At 35.9% G+C, this 25,641-nt stretch overlaps 1 protein-coding gene and 1 long non-coding RNA gene across 2 annotated transcripts; one reads left to right on the top strand and one right to left on the bottom strand.

Annotated features, from left to right (window-relative positions):
- Nucleotides 1-2,398: 2,398 nt before the first annotated feature.
- On the top strand, nucleotides 2,399-10,404 carry LOC114256378 (tRNA (guanine(26)-N(2))-dimethyltransferase 2). Its single transcript, XM_028196011.2, has 12 exons — nucleotides 2,399-2,889; nucleotides 4,555-4,848; nucleotides 4,973-5,060; nucleotides 5,358-5,479; nucleotides 6,151-6,290; nucleotides 6,371-6,443; nucleotides 6,876-6,964; nucleotides 7,120-7,225; nucleotides 7,510-7,722; nucleotides 7,887-8,081; nucleotides 8,383-8,460; nucleotides 9,723-10,404. Exons 1-12 carry the CDS (start codon nucleotides 2,740-2,742, stop codon nucleotides 9,978-9,980), a joined length of 1,806 nt encoding a protein of 601 aa, XP_028051812.1. The 5' UTR covers nucleotides 2,399-2,739; the 3' UTR covers nucleotides 9,981-10,404.
- A 1,238-nt stretch (nucleotides 10,405-11,642) lies between these two features.
- Nucleotides 11,643-16,567, bottom strand: LOC114256380 (uncharacterized). The gene is made up of 3 exons (XR_003627182.2): nucleotides 15,566-16,567; nucleotides 15,354-15,476; nucleotides 11,643-12,344 (listed from the first exon to the last, which is right to left on the bottom strand). It is a non-coding gene; the product is annotated as an uncharacterized LOC114256380 (long non-coding RNA).
- Between the last annotated feature and the right edge of the window lie 9,074 nt (nucleotides 16,568-25,641).

Here is a 25,641-nt window from a genome sequence, read left to right as displayed (position 1 = left end):
CTTTATTTGATAAATACTTATTTTTCACATATTTTTCATTGTATATTTAGTTTTATTATTATCAAATTTCTTCTATATAGTTGATATTTTAATTTAATTATTATGATATTTGAAAAAAATATCTTGACATACAAATAAATAAATAAGATAGAATATGCTTAATTATGTACATCGCACGAATCAAATTAATTTTATTTTTTATTTTTTGTCTATCTTATTGAAGTCTTAATATTAATTTATATTTAATTTTTTATTTAACATGAAATTATTTATTAAAAAATATTTATATTTAATTAAATTTTATATACCTATATATAATATATATGAATAATTCAAAAAGAATATTAAAGAAAAAAATCAACACTTTACATATTTAATTTATGTATTTTCTTCTTAATCCAATTACAACATATTTATATTTAATCTTTTAAATAAATTTTGTGTAGTTTTATTTTTTTATATTTTTATTTTCCAAATAAATATAAAAATAAAAATAAAATTAAATAATTAGAATCACTTTTAGTTTTATATTACTAATTGTCTTTGTAATTTAACTATTATTTTTAATATCAAAATGAGTGTTTATTTTACTATCTTATAATTTAATATATATCATAGAAAATCATTATATGATAATTACGCTTTTATAGCACAATAGAACTAATATTATTAAAATAAACAAATAATTTAACTAAATTTATTATATTATATATAAATATTCAATTAACACTTTTATAAGTCAATAATGTTAAGATTATCAAAATAAATAATTTAAATTTAAATTTTATTTTAAATTAAAATTAATATTATTCTTTCGTAACACATATTATAATATAAAATATCATTACATTAATTAAAATTAATTCCATTGTGATTTTATGTCAGACATCATATTTTTAGAAGTGATTTACATATACGTATAGTGTCCAATGTGATATTGATAGATTAAAATAATGGAACTCAATTTTTTGTTAAGTTTTTATATGATAAATTGACAAAAGTCAAATGATACATAGTGTGAAATATTATTTTAAAAAATAATGATTCATCAAAAATGATTGTGTACATGTAAGACACCCTATTAATGTTTCTTAAAGAAGTTTTAAATAAAAATTTTGAATCTATAGTAATACTGACAATATACCTTCATGAGCTTTGGTAGAAAAGATATACACAAATAATTTAGCTGAAATAAAAATTTTGCGGTTATTATTATGTATCATGTAATTAATTGGAGCCCCTTTGAGAACTAAAATTATTAAAGATATAGAGATTTTGTGCATGATTCCCTTTGAGCACATTTTTTATGATTTCAATTTGTAATTTTTATGTTACGGATCCCAAATATTCTATCAAACCTCTCACACGAGTGTAGGACTCACACACATGTGGATTTGTGTGAGTCTCTCCCCCCGTGAAAGATTTGGTAGAATATTTGATAGAATATTTGGGGTACATAACATTTCTCTAACTTTGAAAACCTTATTGATATAAGTATAAATCTTATTTTTGAATCAACTCACTTTAAACACTTTTTTCGTATAATAAAATACTTAAATATTGTCATATAAAAGTACTATAATAGATCATAATCAAATATTACTTGAAGTATGATTAAATACTCAGTGCACCGCTTTAGACATAACAAAAAATATAAGAAATTAGTAAAGACCTTTTCAATTAATAATCAAAATAATACACCTTGAGTTATAATTAAGTCATAATTTGTATATTATAGAATTTTTTGTTATTTTTATTTTTTTTCAATTTTTTTATCCAGTGAAATTCATGATTTTTGATAGCTAAATTACAAACACATTTCCTGATATTTATTTAAATTACAAATTATCCCCTGTGATTCTAGAAATTACATTACGCCCATAAGGTTTCTAATTTCATAATAAATAGGTTATTTTATTAATAAATCATCAACTTAATTAACAGTTTTCAATAATGTTAAAATTTTATTTAAATTAATAATTCAGATAATTTTATTATTATATAAGTAAATAGTTAGAAATTTCACTTTTTTAATTAATTTTGTTAAATAAAAAATTCTGACAGGTAGACATTTGTAATTTTTCAAATCACATGAGACAATTTGTATTTTAAGCAAATATCAGGAGTTTATTTGTAATTTATCCTAAATTTAATTAACAAAATGAGAATTTGATTTCAGGCTGAGAATACATCTTCTTTTTTTAAAAAAAAAATTTGAAAAAAATTATTTTTGTGAGTATATTTTACATCAGTTATTACCAAATCTATTTGTATTTGACTTTTAATTGTTCAAATTTTCTATGCAAAATATTAAGACACAAAATTAAAATTTTATTTCAAAAACAAATTCCTGTGCAATACACGGTTCATCTACTAGTTTTAATTAAAAAGTTAATATACTCTATCTTTTTTTTACACATTTTTATAAAAAAAATTCAAAAAAAAAAAAAAATTTCAATTCCCAAACCAATCTAGAAAACAGTTGATGAAATTGATGCAAGTACTAAAGGGGTCAAAAATCAATTAAGAGGGATGTTAGGGTTTCCACATTGCAACTGTCTATATTAAAACTTGTTTGTAGTCTCTCAAGAGCTTGTTTCTTTCCCAAACTTTGAGGCTGCTAAAAAAAATTTATCGCAAGGAGCAGAACGCTCCCCTTCTTATTAGCTCCACCAGCCTCCGCCGCCGCAGAAGCAAAACCCAGAATCAGGAAAACCCTCTGAACAATCAGAAAAAGAGATGGGTGATAATGAAAAAACAGGGGAAGGAGAGAAGCAGGGAAGCAAAACAGTAATGTCATCTGATCTTAACGATTTCACAATAATCAAGGAAGGAGAGGCTGAGATTCTCATGCACGCCAAAAACGAAGTCTTTTACAACAAAACCCAGGTCAAAATAGCGTTTCTTTTTCAATAATGTTTTTTTGGTGGTTTATTTTGGTTTCTCTCTTGATTTATATAATGTACTGAATTGTGTCCAAGTCTGATTTTTTTGTAATTTTGTTTGACTTACTGAACTGAATTTTTTATGGGCTAAGCTGTTTGTTGTGATTGCTGAATTAGGACCCAATTCATAATTTTTGTGTGGTTGTGATTGTAAAGTTGGGTTTTTGAAAATTGGTGGGTTATGTGAACTTGTTACAAAGGTCTCCTTTGTATTTTGTTGGCTAAACTACAGAACAATGTCATTACAGCAACTTTCTAGGCGATGACAGAATGTTTTGTTCAATTTAGTTAGATATATTATCATGATCCATTCTAGTTCTTGAGTGAGGATTCTTTTGGGAAAATGGGTTATGTAATGACTTCTTTTCTCATCCCGTGATTGAAACGGAGTGTACATTTCTGGTTCTTTGATGCTAGTCGTTTTCCTTTTGGGTATATTGGAGGGGAAATGTTACTTATCGAAAGAATGACATTGAAGCCAATGAGCAACCTCTTGAAGCTACCTTTAGCTAATTGAGCCAATGAGCCAACCTCTTGAACGCCTATTATTGCCAAGAAGATCATGTTCATAGTTAACTTTTTGAGTAAGTTTTACCAAACTTATGTGGCGCTAAAATTTGTCTGTATATCACTTTTTTTGGGCTAATATAGACTATTGTTTTTTAAAAGAAAAACCTTGGTGTTTGTTTTTCCATAAACAACCCTTCACCGAAGAATTAAGAAAATTATCTTTCAAATTGTTGTTGTATTGCGCCCTTTTTTTTACGAACTATTTCCATTATGGAGTGAGAGACAGCCTTGCTTACTCAATTCTATTAAGGAGGACTTAAATTTGTTTGCCCTAATTGACAGATTGAGAATGGGTCTTCATGTTCTAGTCTGTTGTGTTTTACCTTTGACTTATGGACTAGAGGCTGCTTTATGTGATAAAATAATCTGATGGACAAACAATTACACAGAAACCAGGTTAGAAACAAGATTACATATAATCGCGATCCAGATCACAATAAATGATCCTACCTGATCCAGCCAAGTTCTTACCCGTGCAATCCATAGCGCAATCCGGATCTGGATCTATTTAGCAAAGTTAGATTGTAGGATCATACGATCATATGATCCAGATCGCGATTTTAACATTCCTTTTGTTTGGGGCTTTCGAAAGGGTGCAGTTGTTGAAATGCTACCTAATTTGCTTGGTTACACCTCTGCATAGCTTAAGGGATCACATTCATTTGTCGCTTTTGTATTTTGATCATTTGTCCATCAGTCACATTTGTCGTACTCTATCCCCTTGAGGGGAACTATTCTGCTTCCACCGTCTCTCCTAATATTTGTTCCCTAGTTTGGTTTGCGGCATGACATTTATGTTGCACTTTTGGATAACTCATTTTCCATGTGTAAAACAGATCATACATATTATTTTCTCAAATTGATACTTACCGAAACAATATATCTTAAATTGATCTTCGTGTTGGAGATCTTCTGTGGAATAGTTTATTCTCGAGTTTGCTACCATAATTTAGTTGGAGTAATACCTGACCTAGCTGGTAACTTTGTTGTTCTCTAGCGGAGTAAGAGGAATCTGACCTTGCAACTTTACTATAAACAGGTGAACAACAGGGACATATCCATTGCTGTTCTGAGGACATTTATATCCAAACGGAAAGAGGAGCATGAAACAAAGCTGTCCAGAAGAACAAAAACAGCACAAAAGGTATCAGGTGAGAATGTGTCTGAACTGAAAGCACCTACTGAGTCAGATGTGCACAATGAGAAATCTAATGGTGAATGTGAAGAGTCAGAAGAGATATCTCCAGATGAACCTTGTAGTATCTCAGAAAAACCAGTCAAAACTCCAGAGGGGAAAGTACAAGGGGAACTAAAGCCACCAAGAGTGCTTGAGGTTTTATTCCACAATCTTCTAATATTATGAGTTTTTTATTTAAATCATATTCAGAAATTTTCAGCTCATACAGTATTTTAATCCTTATTATATGATTTTCACTATTTTCCTTGTGTCCTAATAGGCATTGTCGGCTTCGGGCTTAAGAGCATTAAGATATGCACGTGAAGTAGAAGGGATAGGTCAAGTTGTGGCTGTGGACAATGATAAAGGTATTTCATGTTATTAATATAATCCATGACTATGTTCTCTGATGCCAAATCATTCAGGAACTCCTTTTTTACTTTGACATGGAAATGACACCCTCAAGCATGCTCAAGCACATATGAGTTGTAACTATATGAGGATGCTATTTCAAATGTATACAAATTTTGGTATTCTTTCCTACTTATATATGTTTACAGATAGAATTACCAGGTTTTCACTAGTTGTTTAACATTACAAAAGTTGCATCTTACTTGCATCATATTTGAATCTATTGATGAGAGGAATACATTCCTTTTTTGCAGCATCTGTTGAAGCATGCAGGAGAAACATAAAATTCAATGGTTCAGTGGCATGTGCCAAGGTGGAGTCGCACCTTGCTGACGCTCGAGTTTATATGCTCACCCATCCAAAGGAGTTTGATGTGGTATGTCGTATATATCTTATCTTATATGCATTCTTTTAATACATGTATGAAAATTTACTTGTAGTGATAGTTTCTCAAGATAAGCATTTCTTTTCTTTCAATTTCATTTGAAAACTGAATGACAGAATTTTTTGTGCTGTGTGAGCAAGAATTGGCACTTCATTTGGATGGTGGGGTAATAAAAGAAAAGAACTGATTGTGTTTTCTCACTATATGTTTGGATGAGTAAGAAAGCAAAGTATGTGATATAGGGATATAGATGGGATTTCTTTTTCTTCCTTCGGATTTTAATAGGCAATCTTGGTATTATAAAAAATACACAACCAATCAGCTTGTTTCTCACCAAATCTCACCACTTTTGGTGAGAAATGAAACCTATATAATAAGAGAGGTCTCTTTCTCTCCGTTTATCACTATTTCTCATAATTTCTCACCTACCTTATAAACCATACCCAAGAAAAGAGTTCTCTTTCTCTTCTTTTCTTATCATTTCTCACCAAATCACTCAATCCAAATGGAAACTGGTTTCAGTTTGCTGACCACCCTGGAGTATTGGATATCACTTTCCTGTTGTTTTGACTTTGAAAGAGAGACTTTTGAGGGCATGTTTGCTTATACGGTTACAATGAGCCAGACAACATTCATACTTCTACTGCTTCTTGGTGTTTCAGGTTGATCTTGATCCTTATGGTTCACCTTCCGTGTTCTTGGACTCTACCATTCAGTCAGTTGTTGACGGAGGTATGTTGATGTGCACAGCAACTGATATGGCAGTGTTGTGTGGGGGTAATGGGGAGGTTTGCTATTCCAAGTAAGGTTTCTGCTCCCTCTCTCGTTTAGAACCAACAGCTTTTAATTACCGGGCTTATCTAATGCTGCTTGTGGAATTAGATACGGCTCTTATCCATTGAGAGGGAAATATTGTCATGAAATGGCGTTGAGGATCCTCCTTGCCTGCATTGAGGTACTTCTATTTTCATGATGAAGCCAGTATATTTGACATTTGAAATAGAAATATAATTCTTGACATTTTTTTTTTTTTTGAGGAGGATGAGATCAGAAGAAAGCAACAAAGTTATCTTGGTGATCTTGCCTCTTTATTTTTTATACTATTATCAAATTTGGGAACTTTATAGGTGTTGAGTGTTCAAATCTGTTTTTATCTCCTTTCGGCTCGTCTAATGTACGGGTGGATGATATTATAGTGGCACATAAACTAATTAAACTGTGAGAAGCACCCTTGAAACGTCTGCTTCTTGTGGCAGGTTCCTAGTCATCTCATGTACCCATTGGACTTGCAAAGCATTGTTTGTTATATAAGACTTGTTGCCCATCTTTTGCTTATAATTCAGTGGTAAGTTTTTAAATTTTTTTCCCTTTTCTTTCCTAAATGCAGAGCCATGCAAATCGATACAAGCGATACATTGTTCCGGTGCTATCAGTTCAGATGGACTTTTATGTTCGAGTTTTTGTTCGCGTATTTACGTGAGTTTACTATATTCTTGATTTTTCTTCAAATTAGCTAGTAGGGTTAACATTGCATCATTACTACAATTGGAGTGTCGTTTCACTTCATGTTGTTATCCAGTCTCAGCCCTTGCTTAGTTATGTTTGACTGAAATATGAATTATTGGTTGCAGCTCTGCAAGTGCAATGAAGAACACTCCCCTTAAGCTCTCTTATGTTTATCAGTGCACTGGTTGTGATTCTTTTCATCTTCAGTCACTTGGAAGGACTGTTTCAAAGGTATGTATCTATTTGGTATTCATGTAATATATAGCTTTTAAGACATTAGTTTATCTGATATGACCAATTAGAAACGAAAGTTTTTCCTTTTTTATGTTGAAGGTACTATTATTTTTACTACATTGGTATTCTGAACGGTATCTACCTGTATATATTTATGACACTACTCACTTAGTGTGCAGAATTTGTTTTCCATATTTATTTTGTGCTTAATTGTAACAATATTTTGATGTTCTCGTTTTATCTCTCTTTTTGTTTCTTTTTTATGCTTCCCTTCTCTCAAGAATAACAGCGTAAGGTATCTACCTGGGTTTGGTCCCGTTGTTTCTGAAGAGTGCAGCGATTGTGGAAAGAAATATAACATGGGCGGGCCCATATGGTCTGCTCCCATTCATGATCAAGAATGGGTAACTTCCATACTTGCAGATGTGAAATCAATGAAGGATCATTATCCCGCTTACGATCGAATCTCTGCTGTACTAACAACAATTTCAGAGGTTTGTTATTATTTTACCTCTAAGCTAATCAATTATCTGTAGTTAGTATAAAGAAAATAAAAATTTACGGCTGAAACATATTTTCATTTTCATTGATTTCGTGAAAATGTAGTCGTTGCCAATACCTTTTAACACCTATTCCAATGATCTATTATTGTTTGCAGGAATTGCCTGATGTTCCTCTGTTTCTTAGTTTGCACAATCTTTGTGCAACACTAAAATGCACGTCTCCCTCGGCAGCAATATTCCGATCTGCAGTCATCAATGCAGGATATCGTATATCGGGAACTCATGTGAATCCTTTGGGGCTAAAGTCGGATGCTCCGATGGATGTTATTTGGGATATCATGCGTTGTTGGGTAAGTATTACTTTGTGTGTTTTCATGTGCATGCATGCATAGCAAACTTCATTAATTCCTGCATTTTCATTGTTGTTTTTATGAGATTTGTGTGTTTATATTTTCAAATCAAATCAAGAACTTCAAATGGCCACACAATCATGTTGGTTTTGTCATCTTGATTTCTGTTAGAAGAGTGTGTAATGTTTGCAAGCTAATTTCACCAGCCTTTCAGTGATTTTCTGTGTCTGAACACTTGGTGGTTTGTTGAATTGTCCGGATGTAACGTTTGGCTTATCATGAATTTATCTCTCGTGTGTAGGTTAAAAATCATCCTGTGAAAGCTCAACCACCAGATCAGGCAGGAAGCGTTATACTTGCCAAGCAACCAGTTCTTCAAGTGCGTTCCAATTTCTTTCCTCTCTCTCTCTCTCTCTCTCTCTCTCTCTCTCTCTTCGGCATTTTTGTCCTCGTTTTCCAGGTCATCTGAGGTCAAATCCACACAACACTGGCACAAGCACACAGGCACACGCACACACATGTACATCAAGGAAAACCTCACTCTGTTTGTTTCTAGTTTTCAAAATTCACTTTTTAAATTTTTTTTTTTTCTGTATTTTTTTTTTGTTTTCATTGAATTTTTTTAATATTTTGAGTAATTTTTTTAATTTTTAGGCACGCCTAACATAAATACACTTAAAAAGTATAATATTTGTGAAAAAAATCTTTAAAAAATTCACCAAATACCAAAAAAAAAAAAAAAAACTAAAATTCAGTACATTTTTTGTATTTTTATGTATTTATTAATTTTTTTAAATATTTTTTTACAAATAATTTACTATTTAGATACATCTAAGTAAGATACATCTAAAAAAGTAAAAAAATTGCTTAAAATTTAAAAAATATTCACTAAAAACAAAAAAAATGAAAAATAAAAAACTTTATTTTTAGAAAATTGAATTAAAAAAATTGAAACCAAACATACTGAATTATTTTCTCTTTTTATTGGTGTTGGTGTGAGCTTTTAGGCTTTGTTTGCTTAGAAAGAGAAAATATGGGAAGTGAAAGTGGTAGGAAAATATATTTACTTGCAAGCATCTAATTATGATGAAAACTTTTGCAAGAAAAAGAGAGCTTAAGTAACCTCTTCCATGGACAAATTTAAATTTTCTTGTGTTTTTTGCAAGAATTTTATAATTTAGTTGCCATATTAATATGGGTTGTGCCAAAAAAAAAAAAAAAAATATTTGTTGTTTCTATCACTTTCATCTTAATCAAACTCAGCCTTAGGACTCACACTACGTAATAACTCTAAATTAGCATCAAACACGGTGCTTGGGAAGTTTGTTTTTTGGTTTTTTTTCACTAAAAGATAAATTGGTTACAAAATCAAAAAAAACAAATTCAAACAAAATATCACATCAAACCCCATAATTATTTCACTTTTTCTCTCACAAACATCACATCCAACCACAAAAAAAATCTATCTATCTTTCCAAACACAAAAAAAAATTCTCCAATAATATCCTACAACTAAAAAAATCTACAAAAAAAATCCACTTCTCAAAGACCCACAAAGACTAGTTGGATCTTTCAGAGATTTTTTAGCTTCAAAGTACTCAATAGTTCTATCGCCTCTTTTCTTTTTCTTCTTGTGTGCAGGCTAATTTTGCTAGAGCTGTTGCATCCCTCAGCAAAGCACAAGCCAAGAAGGTGGCACGGTTTCTTCCAAATCCTGAAAGGCATTGGGGCCCGAAGCTCAGGGCTGGCCGTACAATCACCAGCAAGCACGTATCTCTTTTGGGTCCACAGGCTTTAAATGAAATTAATAACCACGAGGAAGAAGCAGAAGGTGAAGGTGGTGATGATGAGCCCCAAGCCAAGCGTAAGAAGACAGAGGACCCCACTTCCATTTCATGAAAAAAAGCCTCTTTGAAAATGTTCTTCATGCATCTTGGCTGAAGCTGGCGCAGAGCTCTCTTTTTTACTCTCTCATATCTGATTTTTATTCTGCATTTGCTTTGCAGAGAGATGAAATCTTCATCGTGTGTCTCAAACAAGCTCGCCTGTTTAGTAATTATGCAAAAAATCCCGCGGTGAAATTGGGGATTAGAAGTTAGAACCGCATGGTCTTTAACATTGAGTTTTTGAAGTTCAGCATAAGATTTTGTTTTGTTTTGTTTTTCTGTATGCTGTTCTTGATTTCTTTTTCTCTTTTCTTGATGTGTTCTTTGAAGTAGGTAGAGAGATGATAGACATTGCAGTTGACCCTTTCTGTTTTTTTGTATATGTAGCTTGCTTGTTTTATTTCTATTAATGAATTATTAGCTTCATTCAGAGAAAAGGCCATAATGGGAAATATTTAACTTGAAACACTGTAATACGGGAAATTCTATTTTCACACATTACTTTCTTTCTTTTCACATCTTTTTTCAATACACACATTAAATAAATTGAAATTATTAACTTTTACTCAATACACATCCTACCATACTAAAAATATCCTTATCATCTTTATCCTCCAAACTCTAACCTTAATAAGCCACCACCGCTTTTATTTTTTCAAGGTAATTAGTATTGAGTTTTATCATTTACGTATGACATAGATATTTTTTTTTGTTACATCTATGTAAATTGACAATGCCTCTTACAATTGAAAGAAATTGAAATCTACGTAACCATTCAAGATTCCATTTCAAGGAAATAAATTCTGAAAAATTGCTTGGATCAAGGCAGTGTGTATTTTAGTCAACTCACCACCATCACCAAGGGAGAAACAAACATAATGGTGAGAGCACCCATGATGAGCAACGAATTCGTAATGGGATTTAGCATTGGCACCCTACCGCAGCAAATATTTGCAGTTTCTGATACATGCAGTAGTCTAATATGGATGCAATGTTCGCTTTGTGATATGTGCTGCAATCAGAATCGATTCGCAACAATTTATAACCGAGAAAAATCATCAATGGTGATGGTGAAAATTGATGGTTTAAGAGAGCTAGAGTTAGGGTTTTGAGAAAGGGATATTTTGATAATTTAATTTTAGGACATAAATGTAATAAAAAAAAAATCATTAAGTGTGTGGAAAGAGATGAAGTAGTGTGTGGAAATAGAATTTCCCCCGTAATACCGCTAAAGTTATATGGCAGGCATTTCTCGTGTTGTTGTTGTTGTTTTTTTTTTTTGGATAAATTATAAATATATCCCTTGAGATTTGATTAAAATACGAATTATCTCTGTGGTTTTAAAAATTACATTCCACTCCTAAGGTTTTTGATTTCATAACAAATCGTTCCTTTTATTAATAAATTATCAAGTCAATTAACTGTTTTTAATAATGTTAAAAATATGTTTCAATTAATAATTTAGGTAATTTTATTATTGTATAGGAAAGTAATTGTGAATTTTATTTTTTTTAGTTAATTTTGTTAAATAAAAAATTCTAATAAAAGGGTATTTGTAATTTTTTAAACTACAGGGAATAATCTTTATTTTAAACAAATTACAGGGAGTGTATTTATAATTTATCCTTTTTTTTTTGTGTGGCAAAAAATAACGATTAATATGTTAATATTTAAATTACAACGTACATTAATATTTCTTTATAAATTCGAACTTAAAATTTCACTCACCTTAATACCAAAGTAGTTAAGCACGCCCTTTCTATAATCACTTTGGTTTGGCAATAGCTTCTTTCTTTTTCTTTTTTTTTTTTTTTGGTACATCGGAAAAGGAAAACAGACAAAGGAAACTAAAGAAAAAAAAAATAAACAGAGAAGCACAAACAGTTGGGGTACACAAATCAGAGCCTAAGGTATCCTCGTCTAACCATGTCTGCTATCACTAACCCTCTAATTTCTATAAGGGTTTCATCCATGACTACAAGAGGCTCTGCTTGAGTAGCTCCTAACTTCACAAGGTCATCCACACTGTTATTTCCTTCGCGCAAAGCATGCTAAATGGTATAGCCACACCTTTGCATAAGAAATTTAGAGTCCTCCACCAAGCTTTTAACCGAAGAAGAGACCATAGATCCTTCTTTCAAAAGCTCAATTGCAGATGATAAATCCATTTTAATAGTGAGATCTTTATACCCCTTATCGAAGGCAATAGTTAAGCCTCGGTAGATAGCCCAAAGCTCCGCCTCTAAACTTGTACAAACATCAAGCTTCCCATAATAACCAATGACCCATATGCCTTTCTCATCATGAATAAGACCACCAAAGCCTCCTTCCCTAAGGTCTCCTTTTGTGCTACCATCAATGTTCAACTTTAGTCTATCTACACAAGGAGGGCACCAATTAATAACCACATCACAAATACTAGGATGCAAAACAAAAGGTTTAAAAGCTTCCTTGATATCATAAACATATTTACTTGAAAGCATAATACTTTGATACTAATGGTGTTCAACATTTTCAAAAACTTTTTTGTTACGGTCTTTCCAAATTTGCCAAAGAGTAACAGCAAAAAAAGTAGGATCCAAATTAGAAGAAAGTTTGTTTTTAAGATTTGATTCCAACCAATTTATCAAAGGAATATGCCGACCCCTAGACAACCATTCCAAACAACCCATATTGCTCTAGATATAGACTGCTTTAGGGCAATCTCTAAAAATATGATCAATATCTTCCCATTGACAATCACAACTGCTACACTCAACAAAGTCAGTAAGACCTCTCTTGCTTCTTAAGCTATTCGAGAGTAACTTGCCATGCAAGGTAAGCCATACAAAGCCCTTAATTTTTTGGGAGAGTTTCAACTTCCACAACCAAAGCCAGTTACAATTTTCGATCTCCTGAGTGGCAACAATCTCATAAGCTGAAGCTGTGGAAAAATCACCAGAACTAGAACCATGCCAATGAGGTGTATCTAGATAAGTAACAAATCTAGGTAAATAAACTTTAAGAGCAAGATCAACAGCCTCCCTAGGAAGCTTAGAGTTCAATTTAATGAGATCCCAACCACCTTCCTCATCTAAAAGTAGGTTAACAGTATCAGAATTAATGAGGAGATTGGGGAAAGAGTGATGCTAAAATACTCTCTCCACGCCACCAATCAAACCAAATGGATATGCAAGAACCATCCCCAACACACCACTTGCTACCTTTAACAAGAGCCTCTCTAGTATTAAGGATGCCTTTCCAAGTGTGAGAAGCTCTTCTTTTGCTAGAATAGTTAAGAAGAGATCCCTCTTGTAGGTATTTGGCCTTGAGCACTTTAGTCCACAGACAGGTTTCACCATTAAGTAACTTCCAGCCCAACTTAGAAAGTAAAGCAATGTTGTAATGCTTAGCCTTTCTAATGCCTAGGCCTCTCATTTTCTTTCTTTTGCACACAGTATTCCACTTTATCAAGTGAACTTTTTTAGAATTTCCTACCTCTCCCCAAATAAAGTTGCGATTGATTCTGTCCAAGTCATTGCACACATTAACAGGTAAACTCATGGTTTGCATGGTGTAAGCAGGTAGAGCAGCAGTCAGTGACTTAATAAGTGTGGCTCTACCTGCCAAGGACAGCATATTAGCTTTCCAACTTAAGAGCTTCCCTTGAAGCTTATCAAAAATAGAAGAAAAATGAGCTCTGGTTATTTTCTTATAGAGCAGAGGTATCCCACGATACTTCCCCAAATCTTGGTTGATAGGGATGCCACAAAAAACACTGGTCTGGGCTATAGAATTGCTCACATTTGGAGATACAAATAATTTGGACTTAGCCAAGTTCACTTTTAACCCCGAGTGAGTACTAAAGTATTGAAAAATCTCCATAATGGTATCACAATTTTTAGTATCTGCACTAGTAAATAATAAAAGATCATCAGCGAAAAACAAGTGAGAAATTTCAGGGCCTCTAACAGAAGCCTTGACTCCCTTTCACTCGCCACAATTGACTCTATCAAGAATCAAGTTTGAAAGCTTCTCCATACATAAGACAAAGAGATATGGGGAAAATGGGGTCTCTTTGACGGAGTCCCTTTCTCGGATGAAAATCACAGACCTGTTCTTCATTCCAAAGAATAGTGGAATTCACAGAAGTAACACAATTCATAATCAACTCCACCTAATTCATATTCAGATTTAGCTCCATTAAGGTGTCCCGAAGGAAAGTCCATGACACATTGGCATAGGCTTTCTCCAAGTCAATTTTGAAAATCATCTCACCTTTCTTTCCTTTCTTGGATCTAAGGGTATGAATAATTTCTTGGGCAATGATGATATTGTCATTAGTGAACCTGCCAATGACAAAACTACTTTGGTTTGGGGTAACAATTTTATCAAGGAGGGGTCTGAGCCTATTCACAAGAACTTTGGTGAGGGTTTTATAAAGCACATTATACAAAGTAATAGGTCTAAATTGTTTAGTGGTTTCAAGATTATCAACTTTTGGAATAAGGGTAATCAGGGTTTTGTTTATTTCTGGAGGTAAACCATGGGAACTAAAACAGGATTTGATAAAGCTGCACACATAATTTCCAACAATATTCCAATAGGAGTGATAAAAAAATAGCTTGAATACCATCACACCCAGGGGCTTTGAACCCTTTAATAGATTTCATAGCTTTCCAAATCTCCTCACTAGAAAGAGGTCTACAAAGATCAATATTCTCGTCATTCGAGAAATTAGAGCTAGTACCATAGCTCTGCACTTCCCCTTCCGCAAAGGATGAAGAAGTGAACATCCCCTCAAAATGATCACTCACAAGCTTTTTAAGGTCAACAGGATTCAAAACCCAACAACCACCCTCATCTTTAAGGGTAATTACCCTTGAGTTTTTTCTTTTAGCCAAAGTGGAAACATGGAAGAACCTGGTATTCCTTTCTCCCATAGTTATCCAATTGGCTCTGGACTTTTGGAACCCAAGAAGCTCTTCTTAATACAAAATTATATTCTTTCACAAGTACTTTTTCGAGAATAAAAAGATTACGAGAAAACTTGCCAGACTGAGCCTTTTGAATACCTTAAATTTTATCTAGAAGCCATCTCTTATTTCGGAAAACATTTCCAAAAACAGATTTATTCCAAGAAGAGGCTTTTGAAGAGATACAGAGGATAGCTTCAAGAATAGAATTATTAGTTTCTAGCTAGGATTCTCGGACTGACGATTTAAATCTATTGTCCAGAAACCAGGTGGCCTCCATACGAAAAGATCTAAGAGAGGAGTTAGGGAGATGTGTGCCTTCAGTGTAAAAAATCATTGGACAGTGATTGGAATATGTTCTAGAAAGGTTTCTAATAGCCCCTTCTTGAAAAATAACTCTCCATTCAGTATTGCAAGTAGCACGATCTAACCTTTCAAGAGTAGTAGCCATACCCTGACGCCCATTTGACCAGGTAAGGTTAGGTCCTGAACAGCCCAAGTCCATAAGCTTACAACGATTCAATCTGGCAGCAAACTTCTTGGTCCTGGCATAACTATGAGAAGGCACAAAGCTTATTTTTTTCATTTTGACTAGCAAAGTCATTAAAATCACCTACAGTCAACTAGGGTTCAGACATGTTACCTACCATAGATCTAAATTATCCCACAAAATGTCACGGTTTCGGGGTTGGGGCTGGCGTAAACCGCCGAAAGAATCTAATCAGGGAAATAGTGTCGCTTGATTTTGGCATGAATAACTTGAGGCTTAGCTTCCAAGGCCATAATAGTCACTTTAAAGAGGTCCCAAATGAGCCATATACCTCCACACTTACCCACCGGGTCAACGTAATTAGAGGGAGTAAATCCCAGATTATAGAAGAAGAGGCCCATAGAACTAAGTTGAACCTTTGTCTCCATAAAAACAATGATGGATGGATTGTGGCATTTCCATAGCTCGCTCATGTTATGCTTAAAAACACTGTTACCGACTCCTCGACGATTCCACACTAACATCTTCATGGATGATGAGTTAGGGTACTGTGGCAACGGACTAAAATCAGGAGTCCCTAGAATTTTCCGACCTCGAAGTCGATCGTTCACTATGGCTCTTGTTGAGCCTATCAGAATGCTGTGATTTGAATTCCCGTAGCTCATCGTGTTAAGATCGATCTTTACCCAAGCTTCTTCTATCCACCACTCTATTGCGATTGGGTGAGTAGCTTCGCTCTCTGGGTTTATCACGATGTACATTTGATTGCAGCTCACCCGGTGCTGGATCACATCTTGGACTTCCATGATCACTCAACACTGGATTATCAAGGAGAGTGGTAGAGATACTTAAGAAACCTGGAGAAGGGGGGAAATGTGACCTAGTTCCGGAGGGTGAGAGTGAGGTTTAATAGGAGCACTACCAGATGTAGACTTCAAAACCTTAGATGATTTCTCTTCCTCAACCTCTCCACTGCAGACGTTATAAGGAGACACAGCTAACATCTTCACTGATGTGGTCAAGAGTTTGAAGACCGCAAAAGGGTTAGGGCTAGTATTCACAGTACCACCACTAGCATTAATGATGCTACTTTTTAGACCATCACATGGGTTGCTTTGCTCAGTGTGCCCTTCTGATACATTGGTGTGATAAAGATTAGCACAACCCTTCTAGCAACGTACCTTCCCAACCTGGCCTAATTAAAAGGCTTATTCCCATTAACTTTAGACATTGCTGTCACTTTGGGCTTTTGACTTCCTTTCCTGTGGGTTCCATTATAAGGTCCATTAGTTTGGCCTTTGTTGACTTCTTTTTACCTTTCCTGTCCACAAGCATCCAAGTCCTAAAACTCTCCCTTAGTGTGTGACGCCCCAAAAATTTGGGGACATCATAATAAGGTTTAAAACTTAAGATCAATTTTCTTAATTAAGAATTCTCATCAATGTTGCCACCAAATTTACCATCATCCATTAATTACAACACCAAAACTAAAAGTTCTTAAATGACAACTCCAGTCAAACTTAAAACTTTGCCTTAGTACACAAAAAAAAAAAACTAGAGAAAAACTAGAAAGCTCAGAAAAATGGTTCATGGAACTTTGGGACGTTTCAAGCTAATCAGGGCTAAATGTTGCCTTCCAACACCTCGGTGTTTCCTTCAGTTTCTTCGGTACCTGGCATGAAACACTAGGGCAACGAGGATGCCAATGAGCGACGAGCTCAATAAGATACCACAACCTGAAGTACCCACCCCGATAATAGTACCCACAATGAATAATGCGTAGTAATAGAATAACATGTAGCATTTAATAAGTATAATAGGAATGCCATCAGTTGAAATAATAACAATAGATAATAAATAAATAAAAATGACAAACAGAGGCAGTATTTCATCATAAGAAAAATGCTCACTTTTCTTTTTAAATTCTCATAGATTTAATTTATCAGATAAGTTTAAGTAACTCCCCGCAGAGCACTATTTCCACTCAACCGCTAAGAACTGGCCACGGGCAATTCTGACTCCCCCTTGGTCAAATATTCAAATGTTACTTACAGTAACTACCAATGATGCCCACGTACCAGGGTTACATACCCGAGTCGTAACATCACGATCTGCCCCAAGGGAACGGTCTATGTTGTGACACCCGCACCACCAACCTTATATCACCTACACCGATAAGAGCCGAAATACCTGCCCGTGCCATGTTAGGATTCGCAACTCACTTGCGCAAGATTTCAGACCGGGTTCACCCCATCACTTTTACATTTTAATGTATCATTGGCTAAATTTCGTGTCTCTTTACTCGTTGAGATATTCACAATAATTCAAGATTTAATTACCAATAATGTTATACCAACTCATTAAAATCCGAACATAAACTATTACACATGTCACACAATAATAAACAATTGTACAAAATTTAAATAAACAATTTATTTAAACCATGGTATGAAATAATAATTTAGATATATAAAAAAAAGGGAAATAAATCATAATTACACACATGCATGAACTTTTAATCTATAAGATTAGACTAGCACAATATTAAATAAACCACAATACACCCATACATGGATTACTAATTTACAATATTTGATGAATTAGACCAACACAATAACTGATTTTTATCCAAATAAATAATTGAAGTGATGATCTTAAATCTGTCCAGAAATTTTCAGGTTATACCTTAGGTAATAAAAATTATAAATAAATTATTTATACAGTTCTAAAATTTATATAAATCTACAGAATACTCAATAAACATGTTATGGTCATTTTTCAGAAATCATTTTCCAAAAATAAATTATAAATAATTCTTAAAAATTCCAAGAGTGTTTATGACACAGATTTATCACATTTCCTTAAATTAATTCCATACTTAAATTTTATAAATCAATTCCATGATCTAAAAATTTATTATGAAACTAGACTTCTCAAATTTCATTTTTTATTAGAAATTATCAGATTTGGTTTAATATAAAATTTTTAATGATTTTTCAAACACATAATAAAATCTGTCTATAGCTCCAGATTTGGTTAAAAATCTGTATAAATTCGTACAAAACTCAATAATTGTTGAAAAGTTTTGTGGATGAACTAGACATCATTATCAACAACTTTGTAGAAGAAATAATCTTCAAATTTTGAGTATAAAATTGTCTAAAAATTCGTATAATTTTCTGGCAGATTTAAAGGGCCAAATAACATCTTCAATAATCTTTTAATGGCATAACTACACTTACAAGTCCAAATTCCACAATATTATCATGATTTTTCAGATTACCAATATTTAATATACCATCATAAAATTTTTATACAATTATAAATAAAATTCTATCTACAAGTTTAGACAATTTATCATATGTATATAATTTGAAAATTTCAAATAAAAAAAATGAGAGGGTTGAGAGGGTTTTCTTACTATGTTAGGTTGCTAACGATTTATCGTCCGAGTTTGATTTATGATTCTGATCGTAAGATATGACCGTCCTGGCTCCACGATCGTCTTGCTGAAATTTCACATTAATCGGACACGATCTCACCGTTGATCTTCCATTGGATTTTCTTAGAACTTTTAGTTGTTGATCATCATCTTAGACTTAAAATTTGCAAGATCTAACCCCAAAAATGGATTCTACACGTCGAAAAACCTAAGGGTGGTCATTCCCAAAGTCATAGGACCACTTGATTAACCTAAAGGTACTAGGATGCACCGTAGCACCATGGGCTGAGAAACGCTGGATAAAATTCAATTCATCTTCTCCCACAGCCGTAGCATGCACGACCAGAAAGACCAAAAATTAGATTTTTCCTCCCGTCTCCGACTTTTCTTCGAACCATCTTTCGGACTCCATAACTTTCTTAATTCTTAACAGTTTTACTTCATTCTTTCGCCAATCTCTTCAACTTACATCGTACTTCATCTTACATGGCCTATTTTTCTCACTTCTTCCCAGAATGGATGGTTTTGGCATGCTGAAAGTAAGCTGAAAATCAACTTTTAAAATTCAAAATAAACTTCTCTAACTTTGTTTCTTTCTCCTCCATCTTCCTTCTTCTTCTCTTTCTTCACCTACAACACTTTGTGAATGGTGGTTCTAGATGATAATGGAATAAGTGATGGTGGTGGCAGCAGTTCGACGGTGCGCCAATGATGGTGAAGTTCACGGGTTGGTTGTTCGGATGGTGATAGTATGGGTTGAGGCCATGGCTATGGAGGTCGGGGGGAGGAGGAAAAACATAGATAAAGAAGGAGAAAGAGAGTTTTGAGAATGAGAGGTAGAGGGAGAGGGAATCGAGAGAGATGAAACTGGAAGTGAAGAGAGGTGAGGAAGACTTGGGCTCAATTTATGGGAAAAATGAGGAAGATGAAAAGAAATAAAAAAAAGGAGAAATTGAACACCTGGTGGTATGGAATAGCATGTTCACCACGTTTTCTTTTGTTACAAAGAATGATAGCACGTGGAAGGTATGAGGTGAGAAAACATGGGGAGCAAGCCCATGTTTTTTTTTTTTTGGATTGGGTTTTAGTATATAAGGTTTCAGTGTAATTTGATTACAAAAAAAATATAGAGAAAAATATAATAAAAAATATCATAAGGTTCAGAAATTAATATTGAGTAATAATATAAAGTCAAAAAAAATATTTTATTTTATTTTGAATAAATGTTCAGTATAAAAATATACAGACTATTAAATTCAAAATATAGTGAATAATTATTTAAGAAAATTAAAAATATATATATATATTATTTATTTTTTTATATATATAAAAATACGGGGTTTCACATAGTGTTTTGTTGGGATCAGTGTTATGAACTAAAAGACTTGGGCTTAGGCCCTCTCTGCATTTTTCGTCCTCCGCAACGGACATAATCTTACTGTTCTGTTCACCAGAAGAGGGTCTTGGAATTGGAGGTGGAGCTCTCTCACTACACCATTCTCTTCGGTGACCTACCCTGCCACAGTTGAAACAAAATGAATGTAAATGCTCATATTCAATACTATAATTATACTACTGAGAGATTAGGGTTTCTTGAGATCCATCTCAATGAAGACTCTCGCATATTTTCCTCGCGTTGTTGTCAACGTATTAAGGTCAATCTTCAAGGGTTTACCCAAGGATTTTGCTATATGGAAGAGCACCTTCTCACTGTAATACTCTATTGGGAGCTGGGGGAACCTCACCCAAAGCGCAGTTGGAATTTCTTTCATCGCCGCTGGTTTGAAATCCGGTTTCCATTTTTTGACTGTTAGGTAATGATCTAGGACAATCCATGGACCCCCAGTGTATATATAAAAATAATCTTCCTTCAATTGGAACTTAATAAAAAAGAATCCCGAATCTAGATCTATGGCCTTGAAATCACCTTGAAGATCCCAAAGCTTTGATTTCAAATAGTAGTTGTGGAAACATATTTTTTGGATAGCAACACGTGGCCAAGGTGGCACCGAAGTGCCAGTCGAGGTGCCACGTGCCCTTGACTTGATGCCGAGGTAATCTTGGCTAGGCCAAGGTTATCTGTGGAGATACCGGAATCCGAGATGAGCGGATAAGTTACAAGAGTCCTAGAATGAGGGAGGACTTCAGCCTGGATAAGGATAAAGCTCTTAGGAAGTTTATTTTTATCTATTTGAGGGTCCTGGATAGGCATTGAGCCAAAGTCCATTGAAGCTAGGCTTCTATTAGGATTATGTTAGTGTTGGCTATAAAAAAGAGGCACCATCGTGGGTCTAAGGTACGCTTTTTGTATTCTAAATAGTGAGTTAAGCACTTTTGCTATCTTTGAGAGATAACTGACTTGATCGTCGGAGTGCTCCCAGGTGGATGAACCACCGCTGGAATCTTATCTTTCTATGACAGGTTGTTCGGGCTTAATCTATTCTGTCGGAGCTCTCCAGCTGAGTACCTGTTTGGCAGTATGGTCAGAAATTGACACACACAATTTGGCGCCGTCTGTGGGAAAGAAAGAAGAATAGATGGCCAATGACGGACAGAAAGAAAAGATTGAGGACGACATCCCTACTAGGAGTAGTAAGCACTTTGATCCCAACGTAGAGGAGGATAATTGTAATGAAGAAACTCGGGATCAGAATCCCGGAGAGAAAGGCGTCATCCAGGAAGACGACGTACCAAAGAAGGCAGACCGAGGCGGGTATTATAACGAGAATGACCTCCAGGTATGGAAAGATAGATGCCTGTGGAGGGACGGAGACATGAAGGGAATGGCGGAAAAATTGGCGAACCTACAAACAGTCATCAATTTCATGATGCAGAACAACGTCATGCAGCCACCGTTCTCGTTACAAGATACGCCGATTCCAGCGGCCGAGAAAGATGCCCGAAAAGAGGGGCAGAAAACAGTTCCTGCAATCCCACAGCACGAGAGGACCAAGGGACATTCTCACCGGCTTTCACGGGAGGACGGGCATGGAGAATCAACGAGAAGAGAATCCCAGAAGACACGTTGAACCAAAGAAACCTGCACCAAAAAACATCGGGATGTTCAAGGGAAGGAATTCTGTTTCGACACGACCAACGTGGGGAGGTCCAAAAAGACTCATAATGACACTAGAAGTAGCGCACCGAAGAGGCTGAAATCTGGTGATAGCCGAGCTCCTAGACGAACCAAGGAGAATTTGAGGGATTACCTCCAGAGGAAGCGATAGGATGCCGAGGTATCCTTCCCGGTCAAGTCGAGAACGCCGTTCTCGGTAGAGTTGGACAAATTTGAGGCCTCGAAAAGTTCAGTATGCTGAGATTCCAGATATACGACGGTAAGTCGGACCTCAACTTTCACGTCGGCTTGTACATGAACTCAATGGCACTATACACCGGGAACGAGCCGTTACTTTGCAAGGTGGTCCCCTCGTCCTTCAGGGAAATTGCATCGAACTAGTTTCACAGGTTGCCGAAAGAAACTGTGAAAACCTGGGAAGGCCTGGCCGAGATGTTTGTGGCCAGGTTTGTGACAAACAAGTTACAGCCATTAAGGGTGGACTCCCTGATGGCTCTGAGAATCAGCGAGGATGAAAGCCTTAGGGCTTATGCCAAGAGGTACTATGAGGTATTCAATCGGATACCAGGATGCAACCAAGAGGTGGCAGTCGTGTCTTTTAAGAACGGCCTGAAAGACGATTGTTTGCTTCGAAAATCATTGGCAAAAAAACTGCCAAAAAGTATGGAGGAACTTATGGCCAGAATTGAGAAGTATGCGAGGGCCGAGGAAGACACGCCGGGGACAAAGGCGTCGAAACAAGAGAAAAGAAATGGCTCGCCGAAGCGAGACCGAGGTAATGGCAGATATAATAAGCTAGAAATAGGATTAAGGGCTGTGCAGGCAGTCACAATCGTATTTCGAATCCCGGTTTACAAAGTCTTAGAGAAAATCTGAAATCAGCCCAATTATAGAGCACCAGTAAGGGTTTCGGGCGAATTTATGGGCAGAAGCCTTGGCAAGCATTGTGCTTACCACAATGAAGATGGGCATCTGACTCAGGGGTGCAGAGCCCTGAAGGCACATCTAGAAGACCTGGTAAGACAAGGTCATTTAAGGGGCCTTGTAGACGAGGCCAGGACAAGGAAAGAGCAAGCGAGACTGCCTCAGGCACCGGCAGCACCGCCTCCTCCAGCACCACAACTGCAGGCAGACAGACCTCGGGTGATCAATGTGATTCACTCGAAGGTCAATGAGTGCCAGGTCTGGTAGAAAAGACCTTGGGCAGACGAGTGCCAGGGACCAGTGGTGTCCTTTACTAAAGACGACCTAGAGATGGTGCAACATCCACACAACGATGCCTTGATAATATCCCTCTAGATTGGAGAATGCCAAGTGAAGCACATCTTAATTGACCAGGGCAGCTCTTGTGACATCATGTATGTCAGGTGTTACAAGGAGCTTGGCTTTCACTAAGATGATTTGGAACAATCCAATGGTCCAATGGTCGAGTTCAATGGAACGCCGACGTGGCCCCTGGGGACAGCAAGTTTGGAGGTGCAGGCTGGCACCAAGAAGATAACATCTGAGTTCACAATAATTGACACTCCCTCCCCTTATAATGGTATCCTAGGAAGGCCATGGCTGCATGCAATAGGGGCTGTTCCCTCAATATTGCAAGAGCTGTTGCGATTCTTAACAGAGGATGGAATTGAAGAAGTCAGTGTAGACACTCCATTTTTGACCGACCTTAAGACTCAGACGTCATCGATTAAGCGCTCGGTGATGGTGCATATTGTGCTCGTTCTGAGGTTTCAGAGTTTTGGCTGAGAGTCTTACCTCCGGGCCTCTGAACTCTTTGTGCTTTGGCTCGGTTTGTGGACCAAGTCTTGTTTTCCCTTCCCGGAGGGAGGGAGTGGTCTTGCAGACCATCTCTCTGTGGTCGTAGACTACTTTCGTGGTCGTTGGCCACTTTTCCTGTTTGGAGACTAGTTTTCAGTTTTTGGAGCCTTTGGCCGCGCGCGTTGTCTCGAGACCGCTTAACATTCTCCGTTTGGCGTGGTTTTTGAACCACACCTTGTTGCCTCTGCCTAGAGGAACACTGTGGTTTGGGAGACCACTTTTGTGGTTGCGTACCACTTTTGGTGCTCGTTAGCTAGTTTTCGGGGCTTTTAGCCGTGTGTTTCGCCTCCCGATTTCTTGTCTTGCATCCACTTTGGTTTGTTTTTTGTACAAACCTTGCTTTCCTTGTTTGGAAGGTGGTACAAGGGTGGGAGACCAGTATTTCTCCTGGCCGACCACTTTTCCTTTTTTCAGCTAGTTTTCTTGTCAGATAACTGGCTTTCTTGGTCTTTGGACCATCTTTTCTGGTCGACCACCACACCACCACCTTGCATTTAGTGTGTTGACCTCTCTCACCTATGGCCGACCAGTTTTTGCTCTGGTTGACCACCTAAAGTGGTCGGCCGACCACTTTTACTAGCAGGCTGACCACTTCAAGTGGTCAGCTGCTTTTTGGCACCTTTTTGGAGATATTTTAGGACAGCTGGCACAGCTGGAGAGCATTTGAGCCATCCTCCATACACGTGTATGGAGGGATGGCATTCAAGCTTAGCTTCTCCAAGAAGCTTTGGCCTTCCTCTTCTATAAGAGGGAGGCTCCTCCTCCCTCCTCCAGGTTCAGAATTTTGCCCCAAGAGAGTTACATATAGCTTTGTCTCTATATCACTCTTGTTCTTTATTTTTGTGTTCAAAAGTGTAGATTTGTCTTACTTTAACACACAAACACATACTCAAACACCATCCTTTTGCTACTGAGGTGCTTAGGGGCTGATTTTGGTGTTCTTGGGTTGCCTTGAGCTTGAAAAACCTGCTGGAGTTGCAGTTATAAAGAGGGTCTTCAAGGGTGAGCTTTTGACCTTTAAATCCCCCTTTCTTGCTTAAGCTTTTAGCCTATATTGCATGTTGTTTTAAGCTTAGCTCATAACTGATAAAATTTCTATTTTTGCATGCTTAAAAAGTTTGTTTAAGATCACTTTTGTGTTTGGGGTTGTTTACCCCCTCTTAGGCCTTGTTTGGCCTTGTTTTTTAGCCTTTTTTGTGAGCTTCGGGACCACCTTGTATTGGCCTTCTCACCACTTAAATCCAGAGGGGATTCAGTGGTGGGAATGGTGTTTTAAGATCCTAAGAAGGAGAGGGTCATCCTCTCTCCTTGTGTCTTCTTTACATGCCTTAATATGCCTCATGTTTGAGCATCTTTACTAAGTGTATGTAGACCATATCTTAGCTTGTATTTGTGGTTATTTTGCTGTGGCATACCACTATTTTTTCTTGCCTTGGTCACTCCATGCATGCGTAATCCACTTGTAGTGTAACTCACACAAACTAGCTTTGTATGCTTCATGAAGTAGCATGTCATTCTAGCTTGTTTTCTTTCCATTTCAGCATGTTTTTGGTGACTTTTTGCCATGTCATGACTCTGTTTTGGTTTGGTTGGCCCTTGCATGCTCCATACACTTGTAGTGTAGTTCCATGAAATAGCCTAACATGCATCATGTTGTGACATGTCATTCTAGCATGCTTTTGGCTTAACTTCATGAAGCTTTTGCCCATGTTTTAACATGCTTTAGCTCTGATTTTGGTTGTTTTGGCCATGCATGACTTGCTTTGTATAGCTATAGTTCAATCTAGCCTGTTAGCTTTGTACACCAAGTCCACTAGCATGCTCTACTTGGCTTATTTGAATGATTTGGCATCACTTGTTATGTGATTTCAGTCCATTTTTCATGGCCAT

The sequence above is a fragment of the Camellia sinensis genome, chromosome 4 (genome assembly GCF_055761805.1).
Source record: "Camellia sinensis isolate YWXY chromosome 4, ASM5576180v1, whole genome shotgun sequence".
NCBI lineage: Eukaryota > Viridiplantae > Streptophyta > Magnoliopsida > Ericales > Theaceae > Camellia > Camellia sinensis.
This window is presented reverse-complemented; position numbering and strand designations above follow the sequence as displayed.

Excerpts from the sequence above, each read along its gene's own strand:
- LOC114256378 (XM_028196011.2), top strand. The coding sequence starts at position 2,740 with ATGGGTGATAATGAAAAAACAGGGGAAGGAGAGAAGCAGGGAAGCAAA. Across the intron at positions 4,849-4,972 it reads AGCCACCAAGAGTGCTTGAG|GCATTGTCGGCTTCGGGCTT; the intron begins GTTTTATTCCAC and ends GTGTCCTAATAG. Across the intron at positions 5,480-6,150 it reads ATCCAAAGGAGTTTGATGTG|GTTGATCTTGATCCTTATGG; the intron begins GTATGTCGTATA and ends TTGGTGTTTCAG.